The sequence below is a fragment of the Myodes glareolus genome, chromosome 23, assembly GCF_982192425.1.
Source record: "Myodes glareolus chromosome 23, mMyoGla1.1, whole genome shotgun sequence".
NCBI lineage: Eukaryota > Metazoa > Chordata > Mammalia > Rodentia > Cricetidae > Myodes > Myodes glareolus.
In genome coordinates, this window is record NC_142048.1 from 6992775 (window position 1) to 7019666 (window position 26892).

The window sequence follows — 26892 nt, forward strand, 5'->3', positions numbered from 1 at the left end:
CCTGATTCTGGAATGGGTCCCCTGCACTCCCCCACACACTCACACTCACCACACACTCACACTCACACTGGGATGGGTCCTCTGCACACCTCACACATTCACACTGGGATGGGTCCCCTGCACGCCCCACACACTCACACAACTTTAAAGCATAATTTCTCCAGCACTTGACCAGTGTTCTTGATTTACTTCCTCTTATCTGGCAGGTTTGGCAAGGGGACCTATGTGCACAGAGTCAGAAGCACACCTACAGCCAGGCTGAGGTTTACATGCACCTCATTTGGTGTCAGGGTGGCCCTTTTTTTCAAGCCTCTTCTGTCTTGATCCCACCTTTCTAAACCCTTCCTTTTGTGATTTAAAAAATGCTGGCATGCCCCAGGCAGCAGCTGTAGGCAGGCAGCAGACTCTAGTCCCAAGGCAGAGAAGACTGTGGGGGCCATGTGAGCAGGCGGGCAGGAGACAGAGACTGGATAGACACCACATGTAGAATGAGATTGAAATATTTATTCAGGGGGTTACGAAGGGGAAGGGGAAAGGGAGGGCAAGGAGAGAGAGAGGGAGAGAGAGACAGAGAGACAGAGAGAGACAGAGAACGAGAGAGAGAGAGGGAGAGAGAGAGAGAGAGAGAGAGAGAGAGAGAGAGAGAGAGAGAGAGAGGGAAACGGGAAAATGTGCTCAACCCCAAGAGGAGAACAGTAAGAGAGTATGATCCACAATGGCAGGGAGAGGTCAGGGGTCGCCGGGAGTGGGCATGGCTTGCCCCTTAAAGGGCCCAAAGAATAACATTTCCCACCTTCCAAGTCCCAATCCAGCCTGAGAACTTGTTATGCTCCCAAAGTTCTACTTCTCTGATGACGTCATTGAGCTCATTTTATCTGCTAATACCATTTTTCTAGGGCAGGAGCCATGTTTTCTGTTGTTTCCAACATTTCCCAGCAACCCCAGGAATGTGGTTCTTTCTTTTTGATGTTATAACAATAAACAAACAAACAAACAAACTCGTAATTTGAACTCTGTAAGTAGGGCCAAGATATTTCTGGAATCTATGGCTTGGATTATTGCATAAATGTCAACAGCAGGAGGAGGGCCCAGGAAATACCCAAATATCTCACACTACCATCCCACCAGCGGAATCTATCTCTCGTTAGCTCCCAGGATCCACCAGTTCACGTTATCTGCTTACTCACAAACTCATGTCTAGATGCATGCCTGCCTGTCCACATAAAGATTATGTGCGTATAATTACATTTGCATGTATGCACACGTACAGTTACACACACGTAATTTGAAGTGCAAACCCTCAGAGAAGAGAGCAGCTCAGCTAGACCTTATGTTTGAGAGAGTAGATCACAGCGAGGAACACATACGCTTTGGAGAGGATTACGTCTAGACCAGTCAAGAGCCAAAGACCCGACCCTGGGAGAGCCGAACCAATGGCTACTTTGTCAGGACCCTGAGTCACCAGGTGCTGGGGTGATTGATTAGAGTAGCACAATGGGGCAGTAGTGGGTTTTTGTGTATGGAGATTTTGCTGTCATTAGATAAAGTCTCGCTGCAGGGACCGTGGGAACGCTTACTGATACGTCATACTGTTAGACTCCAGGATCCTCTCCCCAGGTCTTGGCTCCTTCCAGCTGTACAGAAATCTTTTGATCAGAACTTTAGGCCTAGGGTTTATATGTCTACTTCATTAGTCCTTGAGGACTGAGATTTTTTCCCACCTGCTTGGAAGGGCAGGGTGCACACGGTACTGGAATTCCTTGACAGTCCTGATGACACTACCTCGTTCCAAGGCTTTCCCCAGTCCTGAACCAAAGAGTGAGGGTTTACTGTGGACCATTTGGAAATGAAGACTGTGTTATTTGTCCACACCAGGAAAGCATCCACAGACAAAGCTTCTTGTTTCACCCTCTCTGGACATTAGGTTTCTCAGATGCAACACAGAGCAAATGTCTGAATACATCAGAGACTTCTCAGAACCCTTGCCAGTCAGTCTGAGGCCCCTGGGGGCTATTCCAGGGGGGCAGGTTGGCTCTAAAGCGCCACATCTGCATATTTAAATTCAATGGTTTTTCTGATAAGCTAAATAAAAATTGAGTGGTGCCCTTCTTTTCTGTCATGTGTTTACTTTAAGCCTTCTTACAGTTTGCAAAAAAAAAAAAAAAAAAAAAAAAAGAGGAAAAAGAGGAGGAAGGGGGGTTGGTTTGTGTCCCCCTGTAAATGTGCAGACAGGAGCAGACAACATGTGTTTTGTTTTCCAGGGAGATGTGTATCCAGCAGGATGGGAGAGTTCATCTCACCGTTGTTTACTTTGGGAAAGAAGAAATGAATGAAGTCAAAGGAATACTTGAAAACACTTCCAAGTAAGTACTGTCTGTTTAGTGTTCCGTTCCTTAACATGGGATACCCGGGAAAGTTCAATGTTGGCTGCGCAGAGAAGAATTGAGAACCCTCCCCTCCCCAGGAGACCACCCTGTCTGGCACTGCTTGTGTCTGGGTGATGACTTTGACAGTAGACATAAACTGCCCTGCTCAGCAGAGGTGTGGAGCATGGGCTTCTGGGAGCTCATGCATAACTGAAGGCGATCTCTCAGAACCACAACTGCAGGGCTCTCATGTGTGCAGAGTGAGATTTGTGCCGTGAGCTCCAACTCAGCCACTGCTCGGTAGTCTGAGAGTAATACTCAGGCTCAAATCCTATCCGTGGAGCAAATGTACTTACCCTTTCATCCATCATTCATTTAACAACATCAGGGGACACCCAGAAGGGGTGGCCGAAGCAGGCTCCTTGATTAAACCCATCCAGTTGAACAGAAATGACTTAATCCAAACCTTTCGGCCTGGGGCTCTCTGTCTATAACTCATTGATCAGCTGCAGAGTGTAGAGGGGTCTTCAGAAGCAGCAAGGATGGATTCCTTTTTTTTCCCCTCTAAGATAAATAAGCCGTGGCACCCTGCGTAACTGCGGAGGCCAGCGTGGTACTGTCGAGCTCCACATTTGGTCGTCACAGCAGTGTGCAGACGCGCTGGGAAGCCAGGTAGATAGCTTTGATATATGTGAAGCTTTGGCAGCTTTAATAGCGCTCCGTGGCGGCACGAGTCTGAACAGGCCCGCATGGTTTAGATATAAACAGGACTGTCTGTTTTGAGTTTCTGGGAAGTGGTAATTGGATGGCAGTTGCAGGATCAGCTTCTGAGATGGAGAACGCTCTCTGCGTCGCTCCGTGCTGTTACCAGATTTGTGTTAATGGGCACAATTAAAATTTCAAACATCCTGAAGGCAAAGGTCATCAGCTGTTGTTCTCCGACCACATACCCACCACATCTGTTTTCATAAATAAAGTTTAATTGGATGCAAGAAGGTCTGTTGATTTACACGGTACTTACGGCTGGAAAATTCACAAAGCCTAACCAGTTTTATAAAGGAATGGGAGTTAGAAGTGGCGAAGACCTGTGTGTGTGGATCATCAGATGGAAGAAAATAATTGTTTACCCTAAAAGTAATTGAAATAGAACTCTCTCGGGTCTAATGCATTCACATGCCTTTCCCCTCGCTCAGCAGTGGAGAGCACAGATGGTCAGGACTCATGTTCTCTGCCCAATGGGTAGGTGTAAGCATCTTTGCTAATATCCATTCCTAGACAAAATCATTTCTAAAGTCTTCCAGCCGCCTCAAACCAGCAATCAGGATAGAAATGTTTTGTGAGAAAAAGTGGTGGCAAGCCCGAAGGGGCTGCACCCTGAGCTGCAGGCAACTGCGCTATTCCAACAAAGTGTCTGTGACTTCAGTGTGAAAACAGAATTGGCAAATTTATCCTATTGGGTTTGGCACTTTTTTCATGTCTCAAAGGATGTTGGGACATTGGCTGATGGTTATGTAGATTCGGGTTTATGGAAACAGCAGGCTAGTTTAAACATGCTATAGGAAATCTTCTCTCTAAGGACTGGAAGGCTTTTGTACTCTTATCAAGTAAGTCTTCCCGGGTTACTCCACGTCATAAGCATGGGATGCCATAGACATTGACTAATACGTTTGTGTATTTCTACAATGTTCAAATTTATTCAAAAGCAGTAAATTCATATAATGTAATGATTTTAAGATTTATTTTTACAGTATATGTGCATATTTGCCTGCATATATTTATGTGTATTTTGTGGCGCTCAGAGGTCAGAGATGGTGTCAGATCCTCTGGAACAGGAGCTACAGCATTTGTAAGGAACCATACGAGTGCTAGGAATTGAACCTGGGTATTCTGCAAGAGCAGAAAGTGGTTCTTAACCATTGAGCCCTCTCTCCACCCCATGGTATCTATTGTTCTAATAGTATCAATTAGTCAGATAATCTAGTCTACCTTGGTAATCTGACTGAGGTAAATATATGTTCCTTTATTTTAATCTTAACTTCTAATATGAACTTTTAACGTCACAGTATGGCATGCAGTAAATCAATTTATATGCATATATAGTGGTTACAAAATGAATACGAGAGGAAACACAGACTTTAAGAGGTTTTAGAAGTAGCCGAGAAATATGTAAGTAGAGTCTTATATGCCCAAGACAAAAGAACACAGTACATAAAGATATGATGTTGGAGGTAGGTGGTGAGAGAGTTAAGTTTGAGAGTGAGAATGTAGTCAGCTGTGGAGGCAAGAGGGTAGAATTGCTCTGAGCAAGAAATGGTAGGTTCAAGTCTAGGCAGGAAGGAAGTAGATGAGTAGGCAGTCAAGTAGGCGACATCAACAGCCATAGACAGAGCCAATCTAAAGACCTCGAAACACAAGTTTGTTCATCAAAGGAAAGATAGTACCAAGTAATTATTGGATTTGGATTTAGGATAATACACACACACACACACACACACACAGACGCTTCTGCCTGTGGCTTTCCTTTAATATCTTCACTGTTCTTGTATGGTGGTAATAATATTTGTTCAATGATATTTTATTTTCAATTATTATTTTTATGAATGATCTCATTGAATATTTATAGCAACTTTTGGTGCATGCTTGTATGTGTGATGTGCATATGTGTATGCATACATATGTGGACCCCTGAGGTGGACATTGGACATCTTCTCCAGTTGCTCTTTACCTTATACATAGATGGATATCTGTCACCAAACTTAGGGCTAGAAGTTTCCAAAAGTCTGCTTAGCTGTTTGTTCCTGGGATTCCGTGTCTGCTTCCCACTTGTGGGACTACAGATAGGCTAACGCAGGGCATCTGAGACTCTGCACTGTGGTCCCCATGCTTACGCAGCAAGGCAGCAAGCGCTTTACCAGCTAAGTCATGTCCCTAGGCCCTTTGACCCTTTGACCCTTTGTTTCTGACTTCTTGAGATAGGTATTGTTATCGGTCCTGTTTCATAGATGAAGAAACTACGGCTCAAAGAGATTGTCCCTGAGGCCTTCACTCCAGCCACAGGAGAGAGCCGAGTGCCCCCCGTGCCCTCCTAAGATCCATAATTGTTAGTTGAAGCTAATGAGATTTGTAATCAGGCTAAATGATATTCACTTCATTTGGAGATCAGTATTGTAATTAAAGTGTTCTAAATCCAGCTAAATGCAAACAGTTTAAGGATATCTAAAAATACGGCCTTGTTTAATGACGAGTTTGCAGTATTTTATGTTCTCTTTCTCTGAGTTTGTACTTCCTCAATTGAGCTTTGTGCTTCAGCTGATTGCTACAGATTGGTGCTTTGCAAACTCTGTTGTGATTCATTAGAGGACTTCAAAATCGATTCAGTGGGCTTAGCCCAGTGCTTTTGGAAATGGAATAGAGTAGGGTGCAAATTTTCCGAGTGAATCACAGGTAATAAGGCAGTAGATGGTTTCCTGAAACACTCGTTTCATTCCACATGCCTGCGTGCATGCGTATGAACTCGTCCTGCGAGATGCAGGCAGTTGTTCCTTTGTAAAGATTGTGGTTAAAATGTTTACAGGTCACTGTGACAGAAAACGACACAAATTACTTCCAAGTACCTGATCCTTGATCTACATATTTTCCCAGGATTCATCTGTTCTCAAATAAAAACTTAACTCAGGAGCTCTCAAACAGGCCTGAGCTTTGGTTAACCTTGGATGCTTCTTTCCGTGCAGGATTCTTGAACCCAGCCCCAGGTACTGAGTTGGCAACTCATCAGGCTTCAGTTGCAGCCTGAGAACCAGGGCTTCACAGTTTCCCTGTGCATTGCTGGGTCTGGTCATGGCTCACCCTGAGAAGCACCAGTCTGAGGAGCCATTTGATTGGAACTGTATAAGAGGATATTTAGAAAATTGTAACTTGTAGTTGAATTATCATGCATTGGCAAGCTCATCTTTGTCTGATCATGGGGACACAAGGGCATCTTTTGGGAGGAGCCATCTCTGAGAATTGAGGCATTAGCAATGAGACACTGAGGATGGGGCACTAGCTCCTTGGGTATGTAAGGTACCTGCTGCCCAAACCAGAGTTTGAATCTCCAGCACTCATGCAAACCCTGGGTGTAATCATGTGTGTCTATAACCTGGAACTGGAAGGGGACCGAAGACAGGAAGATCTCCAGAGCTTATTGGACAGCTTATTTAGTCAATCAGTGAGCACTAACCTTAACGAGAGATCCTGTTTCAAAAGATAAGATGGACACCAATTGTGAAAAACACCTGATGTTGACTCCTGGCCTCCATGAACATACTCACACACATGTACATTCAATCAAATACACCTGTACACACAAAAACATGCATATACATATATGATGCATGGATGTATACATACATACATTCTCTCTCTCTCTCTTTCTCTCTCTCTCTCTCTCTCTCTCTCTCTCACACACACACACACACACACACACACACCAATAGACCGATCTACCCCATGTGGGTGAGGAGAGAGGCGGTGTAGCGGTGGTACTGCCGTCGTGGGCCTGCTTTACCACCATGTGTGTCAGCCTATCGTGCCTCTTTGAAATCATTTCACGGATGTTTCATTCAGATAACCGAGGGGAGAATTTGTGTGCATATCAGGTAAGGAGAACTACATGCAAATCCCTGCCCTCTAGGATGGCTATTAGCCCAAAGTCAGACATCACAAATGCAATTGGTATATGAAAAAAGAAAGAGTTCAATGGGTCTCTAAATAGTTCAGTACAGTATTATCACCTAAACTAGAAATTTCATTCCCATGTAAATCCGAAAATAATTGAAAATCAGCATTTAAACAACTGTGTGCAAACATTCAGTGACATTATGACCAATTTAGAAAATAAAGACACCCCAAATGTCAATTTGGGGTTGATCTTTTATCCAGTCAGTTCACTAAAGGTGTTTATTAGCTGTTGGAGTTCCCTGGTAGAAATTTTGGAGTCACTTATGTATACTATCATATCATATGCAAATAGCAAAAAGGTGGACTTCTTTCTTTCTAATTTTATCCCCTTGACAACTTTTAGCTATCTGATTGCTCTAGTTAGAACTTCAAGTGTTATATTGAATAGATATGGAGAGAGTGGACTGCCTTGTCTTGTCCCTGGTTTTAGTGGAATTGCTTTTTAACTTCTCTCCATTTAACTTAGTGTTGACTATCGGCTTGCAGTATATTGCTTTTATTATGTTTAGGTATGGCCCTTCTAGTCCTGTGTTTCCAAGACTTTTATCATGAAGGGGTGCTTGATTTTGTCAAAGGTTTTTTTCAGCATTTAATAAGATGAGCATGTGCATTTTTTGTTTGTTTATTTGTTTATTTTACCATTCAGTTTGTTTATATTGGAGGTTACATTGACAGATTTTCCTGTGTTGAACCATACCTGCTTTTCTGGAATGAAGCCCACTTGTTCATGGTGGATAATCTCTTTGATGTGTTCTTAGATTCAGTTTGAGAGTATTTTATTGAGTATTTTTGGATGAATGTTCATGACAGAAATTGGTATGTAATTCTCTTTCTTTGTTGAGTCTTTATGTGGTTTGGGTATCAGAATGACTGTGGCCTCATGAAAAGAATTTGGCAATGTTCCTTCTGCTTCTTTGTGACTATTCTGAGGAGTATTGGTTTTAGCTCTTCTGTGAAAGTCTGGTAGAATTCTGCACTAAAACCATCTGATCCTGGGCTTGCTGTTATGGTAGTTGCTGGGAGACTTTTAATGACTGCTTCTATTTTCTTAATGATCATAGGTCTATTTAAATTGCTTATCTGATCTAGACTTGACTTTGGTAAGTGATATCTATTTAGAAAATTGTCCATTTCTTTTATATTTCCCAATTTTGTGGAGTACAGGTTTTTCAAGTATGACCTAGTGATTTTGGGTTTCCTCAGTATAAGTTGCTATGTTCCTCTATTCATTTCTGATTTTGTTAATTTGGATATTCTCTCTGCCTTTTAGTTAGTTTGTCTATCTCATTGATTTCTCAAAGAACCAACTCTTTGTTTCATTGATTTTTTTGTATTGCTCTCTTTGTTTCTCTTTCATTGATTTCAGATCTCAGTTTAATTATCTCCTGCCTTCTCCTCCTCCTGGGTGAGTTAGCTTTTTTTTGTTCTAGAGCTTTCAGGTGTGCTGCTAAGTTGCTAATGAGATGCCTCCAAATTCTTTACACAGATCTTTAACTTCCGAGGGCTTTCACTGTGCCTCATAAGTTTGGGTACATTGTGCATTCATTTTTATTGAATTCTAGGAAGTCTTTAATTTCTATCTTTATTTCTTCCTCGACCCAGTGGTAATTCAGTAGAGAGTTGTTCAGTTTCCATGAGTTTGCAGGCTTTCTGTTGTTTCTGTTGTTATTAAAATCCAGTCTTAATCCATAGCACTCTGTAGGACAGAGAAGGTTATTTCAATTTTCTTGTGTCTGTGGAGACTTGCTTTGTGATTGAGTATATGGTCAATTCTAGAGAATGTTCTGTGAGGTGCTGAGAAGAAGGGTTACTCTTTGTCTTTGGGAGGATTGTTCTGTGGTTGTCTGTGAGGTCATTTGAGTCATGACATGTCAGTCCTGTTACTTCTCTGTTTAGTTTCTTTCTGACATCTGTCCATTGGTGTGAGTGGGGTGCTGAAGTCTCCCACTATTACTCTGTGGGTTTGGGTGTGTAATTTAAGCTTTAGTAATGCTTATTTTACTATTGTAGTTGCCCTTGCATTTGCGGCAAAGATGTTCAGAATTGAGATGTCATCTTGGTGAATTTTTCGTTTAACGAGTATGAAATATCCTCCATCTCTTTTGATTAATTTTGATTGGAAGTCTGTTTTGTAGATATTAGAATAGCTACACCAGCTTGATCTTGGGTCCATTTGCTTGGAAAATCTTTTTCCAACACTTTACTCTGAGGTAATGACTATCTTTGATGTTGAGATGAGATGTGTTTCTTGTATGTAGCAGAAGACCGGATCCTGTTTTGAGCCTGTTCTGTTAGCATGTGTCCTTTTATTGGCAAATTGAGTCCATTGTTATTGAGAGATATTAATGATCAACGATTATTAATTCCTGCTATATTTTGATGGTGGTGTTAATGGTAGTAGTAATAATAGCAGTAGCAGTTGTGTGTGTGTTTCCCTTCTTTGGGCTTTGCTGGTGTGCTATTATCTATTGCCTGTGTTTTTATGGGTTACTCAGCTTCCTTGGGTTGTAGTTTTCCTCCTAGTACCTTTTGTAGAGCTGTATTTGTGGATAGATATTGTTTAAATTTGACTTTGTCATGAAATATCTTGTTATCTCCATCTATGGTGAGTGGAGGTTTTTGTGGGTAGAATAGTCTGGGCTGGTATCTTTGGTCTCTTAGAGTCTGCAAGACACCAATCCAGGCCATTCTGGCTTTTAATCTCCATTGAGAAGTAGGTTGTGATTCTAATACGTCTGCCTTTATCTGTTACTTGGTCTTTTTCATTTGCAGGTTTTAGTATTCTTTTTTTTCTGTATGTTTAGTGTTTTGATTATTACATGGCATGAAGATTTTTTTCTGATCTAATATATTTGATGTTCTATAAACTTCTTGTGTGTTTATAGGCATTTCCTTCTTTAGGTTAGGAAAGTTTTCTTCTATCAGGTGGGAACCTTCTCCTTCTTCTCTTCCTATTATTCTTAGGTTTGATCTTTTTCATAGTGTCCCAGATTTCCTGGATGTTAGGTGTTAGGAATTTTTTAGATTTATCATTTCCTTTAACTAATTGATTAATCAACTTCTTCTGTCATATCCTAATCCCTAAGATTCTCTCTCCTGTCTCTTGTATTCTGTTGGTGATGCTGTGTCTGTAGCTCCTGCTCACTTATCCAGACTTCCCACTTCCAGAACTCCCTCAGTTCCAGAACTCCCTCAGTTCCAGAACTCCCTCAGTTCCAGAACTCCCTCAGTTCCAGAACTCCCTCAGTTCCAGAACTCCCTCAGTTTGTGTTTTCATTATTGCTTCTGTTTCAGTTTTCAGGTTTAGAACAATTTCCTTCCCCTATTTGTTTTTTCTTGGTTTTCTTGGCATTCTTTAAAAGATTTATTGGCTTCCTCCAATTTTTTGATTGTCTTTTCCTCAAACTTCTTTAAGGGAGTTTTTCATTTCCTTTTTAGGAACCTCTGTCATCTTCATAAAGTTGTTTTTAAGGTCATTTTCTGGTGCTTCAGCTATCTTGGGATATTTGGGTCTTGATGTTATAGGATAGCTGGAATCTGGTGGAGCCATATTACTCTGGCTATTGTTGATTATATTCTTACACTGGTGTTTAGGCATCTGGTTTGGGGATAATTTTAGGTCTAGGTCCTGATTTCTAAGTTTGTCTTTGTTGGATGGGTGTTTTGCTCCTTAGTTTCTGTTTCCTTGTTAGTCTTGCCTTTGTGACCTGGATTTCTAGTGACTGTTTGATCTAGTAGGGTGCCTCTGTCCAAGTTACGGCTAGCTTGATCTTTGGTGCAGCCGTGGGTCTCTATTCTTCTGACTAGCATGGCCTGCTTCTCTGACTACTGTGGTCTGCACTTGTTTTCCCATTGGTGTGGTCTGTACCTGAGCAGTGGGATTCTGTAGGAGTGGGGTTGGGAGACAGGGCCCAGCAGAGGTGATGAGGTGGGCGAGGGAGGACCATGGGTTTGGGTCCTGGGAAGCAGAATCTGAGAAGAGAAGGATAGCAGGCTGGCTAGCAGGCAGGTCATTTATCTGTTCTTCCAACCCATGTGGACCGTACCTGAGACAATGAAGTCTGCCAGAGTTGGGGGAAGGGCTGGCCACAGGGAAGATGAAGTGGGAAGCTTGGGAAGTGGAACGGGTCTTGTGGGGGAGAGAATCTAGGGGAAGGGCAGTCTGGCTGGCAGTCAGATCACTCACCTGCTCCTCTGACTAATGTGGCCTGCACCCCAGCAGTGGAATTCTGCCAGAGTTAGGGGCCAAAATAATTTTTTAAATAAGGAACTATCATGAGAAGTATCACATTAAGACAGTCTATTTGCAGTTGTAAGAAAACGTCTGTATCAGAACCAACCATACTGGATAGCATGGTTTTAATCCTCTCATTCAGAGAAATGCAAGGCAATTAGGGGAATTAAAAGCAGCAGAAGCAATAGCTCTCTCAGGTCATCATAACCTCTACAGAAATGACTGCTTGTAACCAAGAAGTCCCCACGCAGCGGATTTATCATATCAAAGAAAGGAAATGAGTGGGAAATTCAAGAGTTTTGTTAATTATTAATATAATTCAAGAGGTAATTTGGAATAAATCATGTATTCTTTTGTGTGTTCATAATAGGGGTTCTCATATTAGTGAGATGGAAAGCCCCCATTCTACCATCGTCAGCGCCCAGTGCCTGCTTCTCGCTATGCCGCAGCTATAGGCCTATCTCCAAGTATTGCATTTCATTACAAGAGTAAATTAAATATTTCAAAACAAATTGCATGCTATTTTTCTCAGCTCTGTTTTCTGTTAGTCTACATTTACCTCGTCATAAAAGCTAAGGTTTTTATTTATCCTTCCAAATTCACTGGTCCCAGCCTCTGTCACATGTGGGTAGTGGGCTTATATAAAGAAGGAGTAAACAAGGGCTTCCTAGTTACCCACTGAAGAGGGGGTGGCGTCTCCTTGCAGGAGAAGCTCTCTCCAGACAGCAAGTCCTTTGGCGAGTACCTGAAGAGCCTCGGTCATTTCTCTTACCCGTCTCTAGCTGTGTCGAGTGCTTTTAGTCTCCTCTTTGTCTTCGCGTGTGACCCTTACTGGATAGATACATGGGGTGCACAGGCTACATTGCTGGGTCATTTCTGAAAGGAGGTGTATGGGGGGGGCGCTGCTGCCTTGGAAGGATCAGCACCTGCAAGAGCCTCTTGCGCATTGGTACATTTGACACAATAAAGACTCAAGACATAAGAGGGACAGGGCTGGACTTGATAAGATGTTCATAGAGGGCTCTTTAGTTTGCCGGGAGGTACTCAAGATGTGATATTCAAGGCGTGAAGTTTGAAGAACAAGAGCCCTCTTCACAGAAATAGAGGAAGATAGTGTGTGGTAGAAGGGATCACCAAGGCAGTCCCCGTCAAATGCACCCTTTCTGACTCGACTATTATGATCATCTATGGTTTGTCGCCAGAGCTGAGCCATAGGCTGCAGAACAAACATGGTCCTGCATGTTGTCTCAGTGGTCTGCACTCGGGACCATAGGGTTTCTCCAAAACCCAGGCCGAGACATAGGGCAATATGTGCACAGAGATTCATGCCCTCCTGGGGCTGTCAACGTTCACATGTTGAATCTGTAGCCTTTGGGGGAAGTGCACCCTGGAGACTGGTTGTGATGCACATTAGGAATGGGCTGTGTCCTGGAAATAGCGGGGAATAACTTATCTTCAGAGAAAGCCTGGATGAAAAGAGGAGAGCAGATTGCCACTGTGTGAGGGCAGACAAAGGGTTTCTCGGAATAGTGTCTTTCGGAGCAACACATTCATGTATACAATCTGATGTTCAAATACTTTGTCTAAAGGTCTTTCGAATTAAGGCCATTTCAAGCACTAGCACCAGGGATGTTCTCCCTCCTCTTTTTCCAAAGGCTGTCATGTAAGCCCGGGCCCCTCCCCTTCCTTCTGCCACTGTGGAGCGGGTGATGGTGTTTATCAAGGTAACCCACTTGAGCCAGGGTATTCTCATGTGTGTGCTGGGCAGGCAGAAGCGTCAGATTTTTGACCCCTCTTACACTCTGTGGCATCCAGTCTTTTGCTATCTCTTTGCTCTTTGTTTGCCAATATAGGCCCCTAGGGTGTTGCATCGTTCACACTGTTAGCTCAGACATTCACGCCGCTCACCTTCTGTTCTACTCAGTGTGAACTGACTTCTCGAAGCACCTCTGCAAGCGCTCTGCAGGCTCTCCTGGCAGAGGTAGCGGCATCGCCGGTTTCCCAGTGTAACATTGATGAGAGTGTGCCTCTTGCCTTCAGAAACGTTGCTTGCTATCATGCATAGGGAAAGCATGTGTAAGCCAAGGACAGTGACTCATTTCTGTAGCCCCAAAACTTAGAAAGCAGGCGGATAGTCAGTTTGAGCCTAACCTGGTCTATATAGCAAGACCCTATATCTTGTTAAACCAAATAATAAATAAATAAATAAGCTTTTGTATTTGAAATCTTTCACGATAGATTTTTGCAATCCTCCTAGGAGAGTTACCTTTTAAGTTGTGGCTCAGCTACAACCTGAGCGAGCACTGTGTTTGGAAATGACAGCCTCCCTACTCTGTAAACCAGATAACAAATTCCCCTGTGGTCCAGGACACAGGGTCTTGGAGGATACAGAAGCTGAAACAATTGAACAAGGCAGACCCTGGATGAAGCGTCTGGGAGAACTGACTGGAAAGCCCCTGAAAGTACAGGTGAACCCAGGCTGCTCCCTCAGGTGACGTTTCCCTTGGGCAGGACGACTTGGGCTGTGAGGACTGGGAGAGCTGGAGCTGGAAAAGCCTCCCGGTGCTGGGGGCTGCCCGCCAGGCCCTTACAGCTCTTGTCTGTGGAGACAGCTGTGCTGTCCTCAGCCAGTGCCAGGTGTGACTCTGGAAAGACTTGGAACCGAGCCTCAGTGCTAATTGAAGGAGCTGTGGGCTGGAGCCACCACCCCCTGAGCAGAGGATCAAAGATAAAGTCCTGAAGGCAGAGGGGAATCACAGGACTGAAGTAAATGAAGATTTACCATCGTGTGTGTGTGTGTGTGAGAGAGAGAGAGAGAGAGAGAGAGAGAGAGAGAGAGAGAGAGAGAGAGAGAGAGGGAGGGAGGGAGGGGAGGGAGGGAGGGAGGGAGAGAGAGAGAGAGAGAAAGAGAGAGCTGAAGGGGCCTTGAAACCCAGGAACAGGGTTTTGGATAAAGGCAGCAAAGGCAAGAGAATGGACTCCAAATAAAGCAGAAGCACTCCGCAGGCCAGAACCACTCTAACTCTATTCATAAATCTCCATTCACACATATTCAGAGACATCCAGGGTGTACCCGCTAGGGACTAGGCACAGCTGTTGGCCCTGGACCCGGGTTTGCTGACTCACATGCCTGTCTTCCACCCAGATCTCAGGCTGTGATCCTGTCTGGCGTCTGACTGAGGCTAGGCTGCACCCATAGATTCCTGAGATAAAACCCTAAGCTTCCTCTGAGATCTGAAAGAAGGCAAGTCACAGAAGAGTAGCCAAACTGGTTTCTGTGATTAAATCCCAGATACTAGCACCACTCAGCATGCGAAAAGTTTAGGACTCTGGCAATTTGTGTTGACCTTCAGCCAAGAGAGTTGCAAGGAATATAAACTATAAATAGTGGAAATGGTTTTCCTCCTGTATCTGCCGAATATATCAAGACAGGGAGAAGCTAGGGAGCGGTGGGACCCGGCCAAGGTAGGAAGGGCAGAAGTGTGGGTAGAGCAAGCCTTGATCAAAGACAGATGGAGTCAACAAGGAAAACGGCCAGATGCCAGCCCGTGGGCACACAGACGCTTAAACAGGGCTGAATGAGGCCTTTCATTCCACCTGATGGAAGGCTGTCCAGGACCCCATTTGCACCAAATGAATTACGGTTTTGCCCAGACTGAGTCCCATTTCAGAAGGTTCTGCAGTTTCTGGGGAAGTTCAGCAAACTAAAGGATCCTCTTGACTTCAGCAGTCTGGGCTTGGGGATCCATACGTCTGATGATGGTGGAGGGGTTGGTGCTTATGCTGTCCCTTCCCCTTGCCAGCACTTACATAGTCACTTTGTATAAAGACTAATGAGGCTATTATTATTTCCTTTATGCTGATGAAGCAACCAAAGAATGAGCTTGTCCTGCTAACAAAGCTAGCGGCAATGCAGCCAGGCCTGGTGCATCGTTGCCTTCCAAAGGCAAGGTTGCTGGTCGTCTTTCACACCACGCAATGCTGCCCTTCCTCTGCTGGGAAGGAAGGTTTCAATCTGTCCGGGACAGCACATATTAACAACATGTTGCCTGATCCTGGGCTTGAAACAGATAAGAAGATGCTGGGAAGCCATATGCCACAGGGTCCCAGCTTTATGCACTAGGTTTATTTTAAGTGGCCCAGAAAGCATGGAGATGTCTTTGGGTTGTGTTTCTACTTAACTAATTCCAAATCGCATCACAAAGAGTGTGCATTAGTGATAACAATAGCAGTCTCAATATAGAAGAATTCAGAGAAATGGAAGAAATAAATTCATATTGCAAGTTCATTAGGGAGCAGGAGAGATAGCTCAGTGGTTAAGAACACAGATTGTTCTTGTGGAAGACCCATGTTTTGTTTTGTTTTGTTTTTTTCCAGCACGCACGTTGTGTGGCTCACAACTACCTGTATCTCCGCCTTCAGGATATCAGACACCCACTTCTGGCCTCTGTTAGCAGCTACACACACATATACACAGAATTAAAAATTTTAAAATTAAGTGCAGTGGAACTGGGAATGGAGGCATATGCCTATAATGTCAGTAATGCCAGCTGAGGTAGGAAGGTCATAAAGTCAAGGTCAACCTGGGCTGGACAACAAGACCCCGTCACAAAGCCAAACAACAAAGTTTGCTACGTGTTCTCTGTCCTTTGAACCTCAGTGGCGTCTACTCAGTTTGCCTCTTCTGTCCTTGCCTGGATGGGCCCGCCACCCACAGAGTTCCAGAACGTTCTGAGGGAGACAGCTCCAGTCGTGTGTTTTCCAGGGGGATTCTGTCCTCCCGGGTAGTGTGGTAATGAGTGGCAACCCCTGACCGTCTGCTCTCTGTACCTTCCAGAGCTGCCAACTTCAGAAACTTCACCTTTATCCAGCTGAATGGAGAATTTTCCCGGGGGAAGGGACTGGATGTCGGAGCCCGCTTCTGGAAGGGAAGCAACGTCCTGCTGTTTTTCTGTGACGTGGACATCTACTTCACCTCTGAGTTCCTCAACACGTGCAGGCTGAACACACAGCCAGGTTGGCATTGTCTCCTTCTCTTTCGGGCACTCGGCTCTCTTTCCTGCAGGTGTTGCTGTCGGCTTGGGCCTCTCTGCCATCACGTTCCTTCAGTCACAAACACAAGGAAGGTGACCTTGTTCAGCTCACCCGCAGGCTTTGTGCAACAGGGCTGTCAGGCACACGAACTCTGGGACTGTGTCCTGTACCCCTGTGCATAACCCCTTTCTGTCTCCCACTGGGAGGCAAGGTGGGTGGGATAGCCACTGGAGACAGTGAGTCAGAGGACACAGACCTGGAAAAGCCACTCAAATCCAAAGGGAAAAAAATAGCTATGGGCCCTTAACAAGCCCCATTTGGGGCTGAAAGAAGCCCCCAATACACAAATGATGTCTGTGGACTTAGGCACTGTTGAGAGAGAGCTAAGGGTCCTGGTATGGTCACTTGCTGGTAAAATATGGCAATTCTTCCATGCATAGCAGTAAGGGGCAGCTGCTCTGAGCCCTCTGCTGCCCACAGTCTTCCTGCCCTCCTCTGCCACTCTTTAAGGTTGTACTAGAAATCGACGTTTAAAGGCTTCGGGCATGCAGGACAGGAACACCAGGACCCTCCTCCACACTCAACGCTTTGGGGAACGCAACCCCAGCCTCTGACCTGTCAGCAGCTTTCGTGTTGTTCTCATCCTGGGAGGACAGCAGGGTCGGAGAAGCAGACTGAGTGCTCGAGTTGGTGCACTCTTTCTAAGGTCTGGTTCAGAGCTGGGTGAAGCGAGAAAGAGTGGGTGGAGCGCCTGGGCTATTTCCGACGGCGAAACGCACGTGAGTAAGCCCAGCAGTGGACCGGGTTTCTCCTAAGCAGATGCTTGCTTTCTGATTTGCAGGGAAGAAGGTGTTTTATCCGGTTCTTTTCAGTCAGTATAACCCTGGCGTAATCTACGGCCATCATGATGCAGTCCCGCCCCTAGAGCAGCAGCTGGTGAGTAATGGCCCCGCAGATGCCCGTGTGCGGCTGTTTAATGTTGCTCATTACCGGGGCACCTGACCGTGAGGAGCGGTGAGCGGCATCCGCAGACCAATCCCCTTAGTGGTTTTTAAGTTGGGCAGATGTTCTGGCCTTTGCTCCAAGTGCCATGATGATTAAAAGTCTTTGCAATATTTAAAAGTGAAAAATAAATAGGAACCGTACCTTGTAAGAGGGTAATTTCACACCTCCATAGCTTTCGTCTATGGTTTTCAGAACTACTATTATTGGATTACGGCTAGAGCATGCTTTCTCTTTAGCATTACAAAATCCCGTAGGAGAAGGGAGGGTGATGTTCCCGTTAGAAACAGGAATGCCTAAGATGGTGGAGAACAGGTGACAGAAGCGGACGGCCTACCCCGCGGTTACCATGAGTCGGTGAGGAACAAGAACCCAGGCCTGTCCCCTGGCCCTTCACCCATCCCAACCCATTCCGTCACCACTGCTACACATCCCTGTATTGGGGCAGATGTTGGCATCAATGGTGTCACCAGAAATGTCGCTTTCAAAGGAACAGAGGAAGGACTTCTCTGCCAAGATCTTGGCTGCACCGGTGATAGGCCATGGAACTGCCAAACCCCCAGGGCCTGCTCAGTCTCATGACATCACAGATAGATGAAGCAGAATGGACAGAGGAACTGGGACAAACCAGGAGAGCACCCCTGCCCCTCCAAGGCTGCTGTTATAGTCCGCCTTGCCCGTGTGGAGATGCTCCAAGACCCTCATTGGCTACATGGCATGATAAATCATCCCAAGCGCTGTACATAGTGTGGCTTCCTCTCTCCGTACACATGTGGTAACCTTAGGATTAGAAGGCAGCAGTGAGGCAGAACAACAGGGACTGATGATAATATAGAATGTAGCACACAATTTACTCATTTCTGGAATTATTCATTTCATATTCTCTGACCTCAGCTGATAGCAGTGACGGAAAGTGTATGTGGGGGTGGGTACTGTACTGCTGGCTGCCTGGGCACAGGAGAGACCCTCCTCTCAGCCACTCGGGGTGATCCTTCCAGCAGGGAGATTATGTTGACACCTCTGCCTCCTGTCTGCAAGCCCGGAAATGCCATGCTTTTCGCACCGAGTATCCTATGGGCAGGAAGGAAATGGGACATGGACATGCAGATGCAGAAGGGAAGGGGATATGCGGTCTCCTCGTGCCCCATATCATGGCCAGGGGAGAACACTGTTCTGCAGCGTTCGTTTGGGTAGCCGACTCTGTGATAGACTTTCAGAAGTAAGAAAACCCATTCCCTCTAGGCCTGACCTGTGCCCCTGCCCTCTCCCAGGTAACTTCTGACAGCCAATGGGATTCTTCTCCAGAACACCGAAGCTTTCAGAAGGGAGGAGGTTCATGTTTCGTGCTCGTCCTTGTATGATTTTGGTGGGCTCAAGCCAGAGAGTGCAGAGTCACTTTTGTGACTGTGGCTGTCAGATTTTAGCACTGCAGCTGTAGTGTGTGGCTGGGTATGGTCCACATCGCTGTGGGCTTCAGACAGTTTCACAACCAAAGAACCAGTTTTCTTCACGTGAGAGATAAGTCTCCTGTGAGGACCGGGGCTCTGGCTTCCCATCCCAGGAGTTGTAAGCCTTTCATGGGACGGTAAAGGAAAATGAGACACGGTGGGTTTTTTTCTTTCAACCAATGAGAATAAAAACTCCCTTGATTTTAAATAAAGCTCTGTTTTACATTTGACATTGGAAGTGATTAATGTTTCTAGTTCAAATTCATAAAGGCCCTATTTGCTTGCAAGGACTTCTTTTCATTTCATAATCTAAAGGTTTTGTCCTTTCCAGTTCCTCCTGAGAGCAGGCAGGATGGAGGCAGGCAGACAGTGTAGAAGCAGGTCTATCAGACTCAGAATAAGCAAGCAGTCCAGGGGGAAATAACTCAGAGCCTCGGATGCACATGGCCACAGTGAAAAGCCCCAAATCACCTTTGACATTTACTTCTTAGAGCGTCATTGACCTCTCCTCTGGTACATGGAGCTGCTGCTCAGAGTTCAGTGTACAATTACTCAGCTCAGTGAAAGGCAGCAAGTTCAAGGCTTCCCAGACTCCAGGGAAATGCATGATTGTGTCCTTCATTAGACAAGTCATTTATTTTATTTTAGTTTTACTTTTGTGTGTAAGGTTCAGAGAGGGTATAAGATCTCTTGGCGCTGGAGTTACACCTGATGCAGGTGCCGGGAATCAAGTCCAGGTCCTCTGTAATGACAGCAAAACCTCTTAACCACAGAGCCATCTGTCCAATCCCAAGACAAACTATCTTGATCACTCACTCCCTGCAACGATCTGCTCCAGCTCCTGGTACTGGGGTCAGAAGAGCTGTGCTTGTTTCGTACACTCAGGCATGACTGATCTGCAGCCCCTCATCCACCCTTCACAGATGCTGAATGAATGGTCCAAGGCTGCAGAGTCAGGAGCTAGGGAGAGGGATCGCTGGATAACATTCTTGTGGGAAAGCGTGAGGACCCGAGTTCAAGTCTCCACCCCACTCACATGGGTGAAACCCCAGCACTGGGAGAATGATGGAGACAGGTAGATCCCACCCAACAGGAGAGGTGGGGCAATCTCTAGCCAGAAAGTCTAGCCAAACTCCCAGCTCCGGGTTCATTGGAGACCTTGTCTCAAATATAATGTGACGACTGACAGAATACCCTCTGGCCTCTACACTGCACAGGTGAGCACCCACACACAAATGTGCAAGCATGGATGCACAACAGCACACTTGCATGCACACATGTACACACAGATATGCATGCATACACATACCCGTTGACCCCAGCATTAAGATCGCAAAGTGCCTGAGTGACAGAACTTAGCCCATGCCAGGATGTCCCTCCTCTTGAGCAGTGGGACCAGAGCTGCCGGTTATCCCCAAGAGATCAGAGGCATAAAGACAATGGCCTGGCAAGAATGCCAGAGACAAACATCAAACTATAGAAATTAATACACTGTGGAGAGAGTAAGTAGGTGGCAAGACACTATAAACAAAAAAGTAATGGCTGGAGATGGGAAAATTAGAAGAGATTTCCCCCGAGATTGCATGTTGACTCCATCTAGACCATGTGTGTATTAACAAACCCTGCGTAGCCTTCCCTGGGACACAGCGGTACTTCAGTGAGGTGGGGAATGTGGGTTCCGAATGGGCTGTGGTAAAGGTCACCTGTGCAGCCCCGCAATTGCAGCCCCCTGCGCAGTGCGCCCAGGATGAGTTTTCATCGATATCAGTCCTGCCATTTCTGGCTTGCCTGCAGAGGAAAGCAAGGATCTCTGTGTATGTGCAGATGCCTTCTTATTTGTTTTAACTTCTGCACACAGATCATTAGCAATAAGCGACACTAGGGTTTCATGCTAATATTTAATTTTTGAGATTTAAGCCGTGAGCTGAGACTTGCCTTAATGCAGAAACAGCAAACCGAGAAGGGGATGACTGTAATTTAAATCAATGTTCTTCCCTTTAAACATTCCAGCTTGCTGCTCAGCCTGTCAGTTCCTGCTTAGATCCCTGCAGAAGCCTCCTACTTCCCTATCTTTAAATTCCGACCCTCCCCACACCCCGTCTTTCCTCACCCTCTGCCAGAGACTAGTTTTGAATAAACAAATTAATTCCACTTTTTTTATATAAAAAAAAATGTTTATGGCATAAAGCCAGTGGCAGGCTTGAAATTTATTAGCAACCCACTCTTGAGAAGAAGAAGAAAAAGCCCTGGTGATGGTGTTTGCCAATTTCCATGATGTAAACAATCCCACTGTGGCTGGTATTTAGCTCACCAGTGTGGTACCATAGGGAATGCTGGGAAGAGATGTGTGCATCTCTGGCAATCAGTATGGACTGTCTCGAGCACAGGGCCGTAGACTCTGTTTTTTTTGTTGCAACTGATTGTTCTCCATAAACCAACCTAACCTGACTGAAAGAGAATGCCAGCTAATCCCACCACCTGGCAGATGACACCATGTCTGAGGACACCAGCATCAGCCTGCCATCCACCCAGGCCACCACCTTGTGAATTTTAGTCTCTTGGTGTTTGATGCAGACTGTGATGTCTGCTGTACTTAACACCTGGTAATGTAGCCTGCTTACTTTGTGACATGGAGTGGTGTGCGTGGAGTGTGCTTCTCACTGTCTTCTCTTGATTACACCTGCTCTGCCTTGCCTGCCTCAAGTAGTCGGCATGAACCACGAGGCTGAAATCAAGTGTCTTCCTTAATCACTGCCTCCTTAATTTTTTTACAACTTCATACATGTATTGATATATTCAGTCCTGTTTTCCTTCCTTTTACCCTCTCTAATGTTACCCCTGTTCCCTATAGGTCCTTGCTTCTCCCATTCACCTTATTTTTTGAGACAGGGTCTGTCTCTCCCTCCCTCCCTCCTCCTTCTCTCCTTCTCCTTGTTTCTCTTCTTCACCTAGCCCCTGATATGTAGCTCATTGCCCTATCTATTCTGCCTGGACAAAGAACAGTAGGGTTAGGGACTCTCCACTGCTCCTCGTTTTTTATGTGAATTTTAGGACTTCAAACTCTGGACTTCCTACTCATGAAATAATCACTTTATCCAGAACCATTTCTTAGCTCCTCAGTTAACTAAACTTTTTTATTTAGGGGTTTGAATTACTGAGCATTTTAACCACTGGTCTGTGCTTCAGTCTTTAGTATTGTCTGCTGGGCATAGTACATGCAGTGTGCCCTTGCAGACTGGTTTTGTTTAATCGGAAAGCATGCACTTACTAAATAAGAAAAGTAATTTGAGAGTCCTTCAGTGAGACCATGTAATCTCCCATAATTCCCAACAAGGGTAAGTGGCATCTACATGTCAGTTCACACATGGAAGTCTGGTCTCAGCAGGCCTAAATCCACTAATTCAGATTCCTGCAGCTGCTGAGTGGGAGAGGGACAGATGTGAGGACCAAACTATGAGGCTAAGTTTGACCCAGGGTGCTGAGCTGAAGGAACCCATGCGCTGCCAGAGGACCAAGATTCTAGATGCCAGGAATGAGAGCGCTCGTGGGTCTGGTCCAGTCTTAACCCCTTAGAAGAGACTGTCATACTTTATTCTATACTTTATTCTCAAACCAATAAGACTTGTGTGAAAATGAGATGCTGCAGAGACCTGGGTAGAGATGAGATTTGAGTCTATTATTAAATAAATTCTGGGAGCCCTGTGCTCCAGAATACATTATTTCTTAGGAAATTAAACCAGGGTCTTCATGGGAATCCTAGCCTTGAGCTCTACTGCACAGGCTCAGTGAACTTGAGCAAAAAGAGGGCACATAGCCTTCGCCCCCAGAACCCTCTGCAGCGTGATCACTGACCCTTCAGGTCCCAGATAATAAAGAGTACACAATGCATAGTCAGATCCAGAAATTGCTGCAATTGAGGAAATCTGATATGCATGGGCAGGGCCTGCTTTATCAATAGACTATCTCAGAACAAAATCAGAATGCAGACCCTTGTGCGAAAAGAGTTCAGAATGTAAAGACAACTGCAAAAGGCATGGAACCCTGTGTGTGTTCGTGGCCACATTCCTGTAACCATGTACAGCTCCTGGTTACTCCTAGGACATAGAAGGCTGAGCAGATCTAGCTTCAGTTCTGGAGCGATACTCTTTGATTTAGAGACTATTCTCTTCCCGAAGTCTTGGTCACCTACTTAATTTTAAGATTCAGATTGCTTCATAGGCAGCTGCCCAACTCAACACTGTTAAATCAGACAGGCAACTGCCTATACTCTGGCTGCCTGTGCAGCCGTGGGGCGGCTGTGTTCCCCTCAGCCCTAGAGGGAGTTGCTGATCTCTGTCTCATGTTTTGATCCTAATAAAAAATAATTGCCCCATGTCATACGACTTACCCACAAAGCTGTGACTCTAGAAACGTCCAGTGGGACACCCATCCTGAAATCCATGCCTTTGTGGCATGCTTGGTCCCACAGTCTTTGGCCAACGTCTGTGGACTACAAAGGTGCTCTGGAAAGTGTGAGCGTGAGGCTGGCCCAAAGGACACCATCAGAGTGACAGCGGCATTGGAGACAGAACGCTGAAATTTAGAACAAAAGAAAGAAATGAGCAACTTTTCAGGTTTAGTCTTTGCCCCGTGTTAGAGCCATGGGAGTACATACTTTAACACTTGGGCATGGTGGGACTCCTGTGCCTGACTCAATGTGTATAAATCAAACTTGGTGCCTTCAGGCTCAAGACCATGAGGACATTTTTGCCTCTTGGTCCTGATCCATGCAATCCTGAGAGTTGTTACTACCAGACCACCTATGCTTTTGCTGAGGCTCTTGCTGACAAGTGCGTTGGTTTCCACAGGCTAGGAGTCGGGGTTACCTTACACTGCTCCTCCTCCACCCACTAAAGAGTATCTATTAACTGTACAACTGGGTGGCAAGTGACGTTCTGGGTGCCACTGACACAGGGGACTAAGACTCTGGCTGATGTTGCCCAAGGGTGGTAGATGAAGACAGCAAACTAAGAAACAAATGCACCCATGAGGTCATTTCCCATGGGGACTGGCAGCTGTATGGCACTGACCAGGAGGCTCAGGGTGATCATCTTGAGCAATGACGAGTAGGGGAACATGGCCAAGCAGAGACTGAGGGAACATCTTAGCTGCCTGTGAGTCTGGTGGTTAGGAAACAGGCCTGTGGAGAGCAGCAACTCTCAACCTGTGGCTCATGACCCCTGTGGGGGTCAAATGAACCTTTCATGAGCATCACTGAAGAACATCAGAAAATACAGGTGTTTACATTATGATTCATAAATGCAGTAAAATTACAGTAGTTATGAAAATCATTTTATAGTTGGGGATCGCCACAACAGGAGGGACAGTGTTGAAGGGTCACAACTTTAGGAAGGTAGAGACACTGATGTAGAGGGTCAAAGGGGATGAGAGGAGAGGATGAGGAGCAGGCAGGCCTGGGTGGAGGACTGGAAACCTCTGTGGGTCTTGTAGGGTCTTCAGCAGTAACCTGGTGCCATCCCATCAGGAGAGAACTCAAGAGCACTCATTTCTGCCAGGCTTTCCTCCAAAGGAGAGCAGCAGTTGACTGCTTGGTCCAGCCATGGTGGTAGAATCTCGCAGAAGTGAAGTCCGCCTTGCCCTGAAATGACATGCTGTGACACACCCACGTCAGCTTCCACAGAAGACTGTCCTTCAGTGGCCCTTTCCCACATGCTGTGACACACCCACGTCAGCTTCCACAGAAGACTGTCCTTCAGTGGCCCTTTCCCAGAGTGGCTTTCTGTGGCTTAGCAGCTTTAAAATCAATGCAGTGACTGTGTCTAACCTCAGCCCCTGCCCACGAATCAGTGTGTCACCTGTCTTCAGTGAGGACCAGCCTTGCTTTGTGTCCTTCAGCACAACTGTGATCCAGCCCAGACTCTTGGGACAGTGACTTCCTGGGAGCACACTCTTGCTTCCTCCTCAGGTCTTCTGATTGTTCTTCCAATAGGGAGCTGTGTCTTTTAAAACCCTATGGAGAGTACAACCCAAATATTTGAAGTTTGGATATTGGCACTTCTTTTCTACTCCATGTCTGTGGGGTATCTAGAACCCTGGACGGTAGAAGGGATATTAGGTCTTTGACTACACAGAAAAGTTTACCCGATTGACAAAGAAGGAAAAAAGTCCATTGAAAATGTATTTAGTGGAGGTTGCTCCAGACACTCCCGTCTCACACCATCCTTTCCAACTTCTCTGCTTTCACATCTGTCGTTGGGTTTGGTGACCTGGGTTTCACCAGGGTTGCTTGCAGGGGGACGGGTGGGTATTATTCACAGGAGTGAGGGCACCTCACTGATTAAGTGGCTCCATCACTGGTAAAGTTCCCCATTCTTCATCTCCCCTAGTATTGTAAACTGCATATAAATCCTTGGAGAAGGGTGGGCCGGGCTTCCTGGGTAGTTAAGGAGCCTCATTGTGAGCAAGGTCTTGTGCGTATAGCATGGGATAGCCTCTGCCCTATTGAATTCTGGGATAAAAGAATGTTTTAAGATTCATTAACTGTTTGCAAGACATTTATCAAATATAATTTTGATGGTGGGAAGGTTTCAGAACATGGAGTAACAGTGATGCAATAAATGAGCTGTATGATTCTTTAGTTGTGATTTAGCTCAACTCTTCATCATATGTGAAGGAAAACGGGCTTGAAATTGAGAGACCTGCCTGAGGTGAAAAGAGTGGCCAGCAGTGGAGATGGGACAGGCCTGCCCTTCCTTTCTCGTGAGGTGTTACAGACGATCAGCAAACAGATCCGAGCTTTAGCGACAGGGACCCTGCTAGGCACGTTGCTTCCCTCTCCCAAGGAAGGGGACGTCCTGTCTTCTAAGCACCTACAGGAACTACAAAGACGGGAAAAAAATAGATTTCAAACCCCTTTCCCGAATTACTTCTGACAAGTGTGTGCGTTGGTGCATGTGTCTGTGTGTGCCTATGTGTATGTGTGTAAGTGACTACATGTATATACGTGTGTGTGCATGTGTGCACATTGCCAATTTCTATTACTTTGTAAGTTTTGTTGCCTCAGAAAATTTGCTGGGAATTTTCCCCAAAGGAAGAAACGAAGCAGTACTGTGTTGCTCTGGTTTTTTGTTTTTGTTTTTGTTTTTGTTTTTTTTTTTTTTTGTCACTGTTTGGATGGCCTCTCGGTCACCCTGCAGGCTGGCACTTCCAGCAGGAGCTTTCTGGAGCAGCTTCATCCTTTAGAAGCATCCTCTCCTCCGGCAGCCAGAGGTGTAGAGCCAGTGACCCAGGAACAGCAGGGATCTCTTGGACGTTTCTTCTCTTTCCCTGTTGTTGAGTTCTGAATTCCAAGCTGTTCCCGAGGCCTTTTTCAACGTCCTGAGCCCTTTGCGGGCTCTGTGCTCAGGCCTGTGTCAGGGGCCCGGCCTCACTTCTCCTTAGCACTGGGACCAGGCGCTTTTCCATGGCACCGCTAAGAAACCTGCTCTCTGAGATTGTTTTTGGTTGTGTGTGAGAGAGTGTGTGCGTGCTTTGACTCCTACACCCTAGGAACATCCTGGCCAGAGGTGCCAAAAATCACAAGGCCGCAGTTTGGACTTGGTGTATTGTAATTCTTTTGGTAAACACACACACACACACATACACACACACACACACACACACACACACACACACACACACACACCCATCTGGCCTATTTGTTGGCAGTGGGGTGGCTCTGTGAGTACTGCTCACCACGTGTGTGAAGATCGGTTTTCCACATTATCTCTGACAGTCTTTTTTTTCTTGCAGGTCATCAAGAAGGAAACGGGGTTTTGGAGGGACTTCGGGTTTGGGATGACTTGTCAGTACCGCTCAGACTTCATCAACATAGGTGAGATAAAACTTCGAGTCTACCGCCACCTGCAGGCCACTGTCCTGCAGGCCGTGAGCAAATTCTGCAGGTTTTCCTGGGTAAAGATGCTGCCATTTTCCCAAACAGTGCTGCTCCAGAGGTCACAGGTGGCAGTGCTTGGTATGCTGTCGGACACATCAGCCCCTCTCAGATTTACCCAGTACCATTCAGGGATTTACACACAGGATGTAAGCA

The 26892-nt window shown here is 45.6% G+C and overlaps 1 protein-coding gene across 11 annotated transcripts in view; it reads left to right on the forward strand.

Annotated features, from left to right (window-relative positions):
* The window catches only part of Csgalnact1 (chondroitin sulfate N-acetylgalactosaminyltransferase 1), a 316687-nt gene that overhangs the window by 284443 nt on the left and 5352 nt on the right, over window positions 1–26892 (forward strand). For 10 of the 11 annotated variants that reach the window (XM_087901164.1, XM_087901160.1, XM_087901163.1 and 7 more), the window contains 4 exons: window positions 2262–2363; window positions 16157–16335; window positions 17195–17289; window positions 26595–26676. In XM_087901164.1, coding sequence (XP_087757290.1) covers window positions 2262–2363; window positions 16157–16335; window positions 17195–17289; window positions 26595–26676 — 458 coding nt within the window. Of the gene's footprint in view, window positions 1–2261; window positions 2364–16156; window positions 16336–17194; window positions 17290–18626; window positions 19034–26594; window positions 26677–26892 lie in introns of those variants that run through there. The other variant, XM_085680353.2, reaches the window with a different exon arrangement.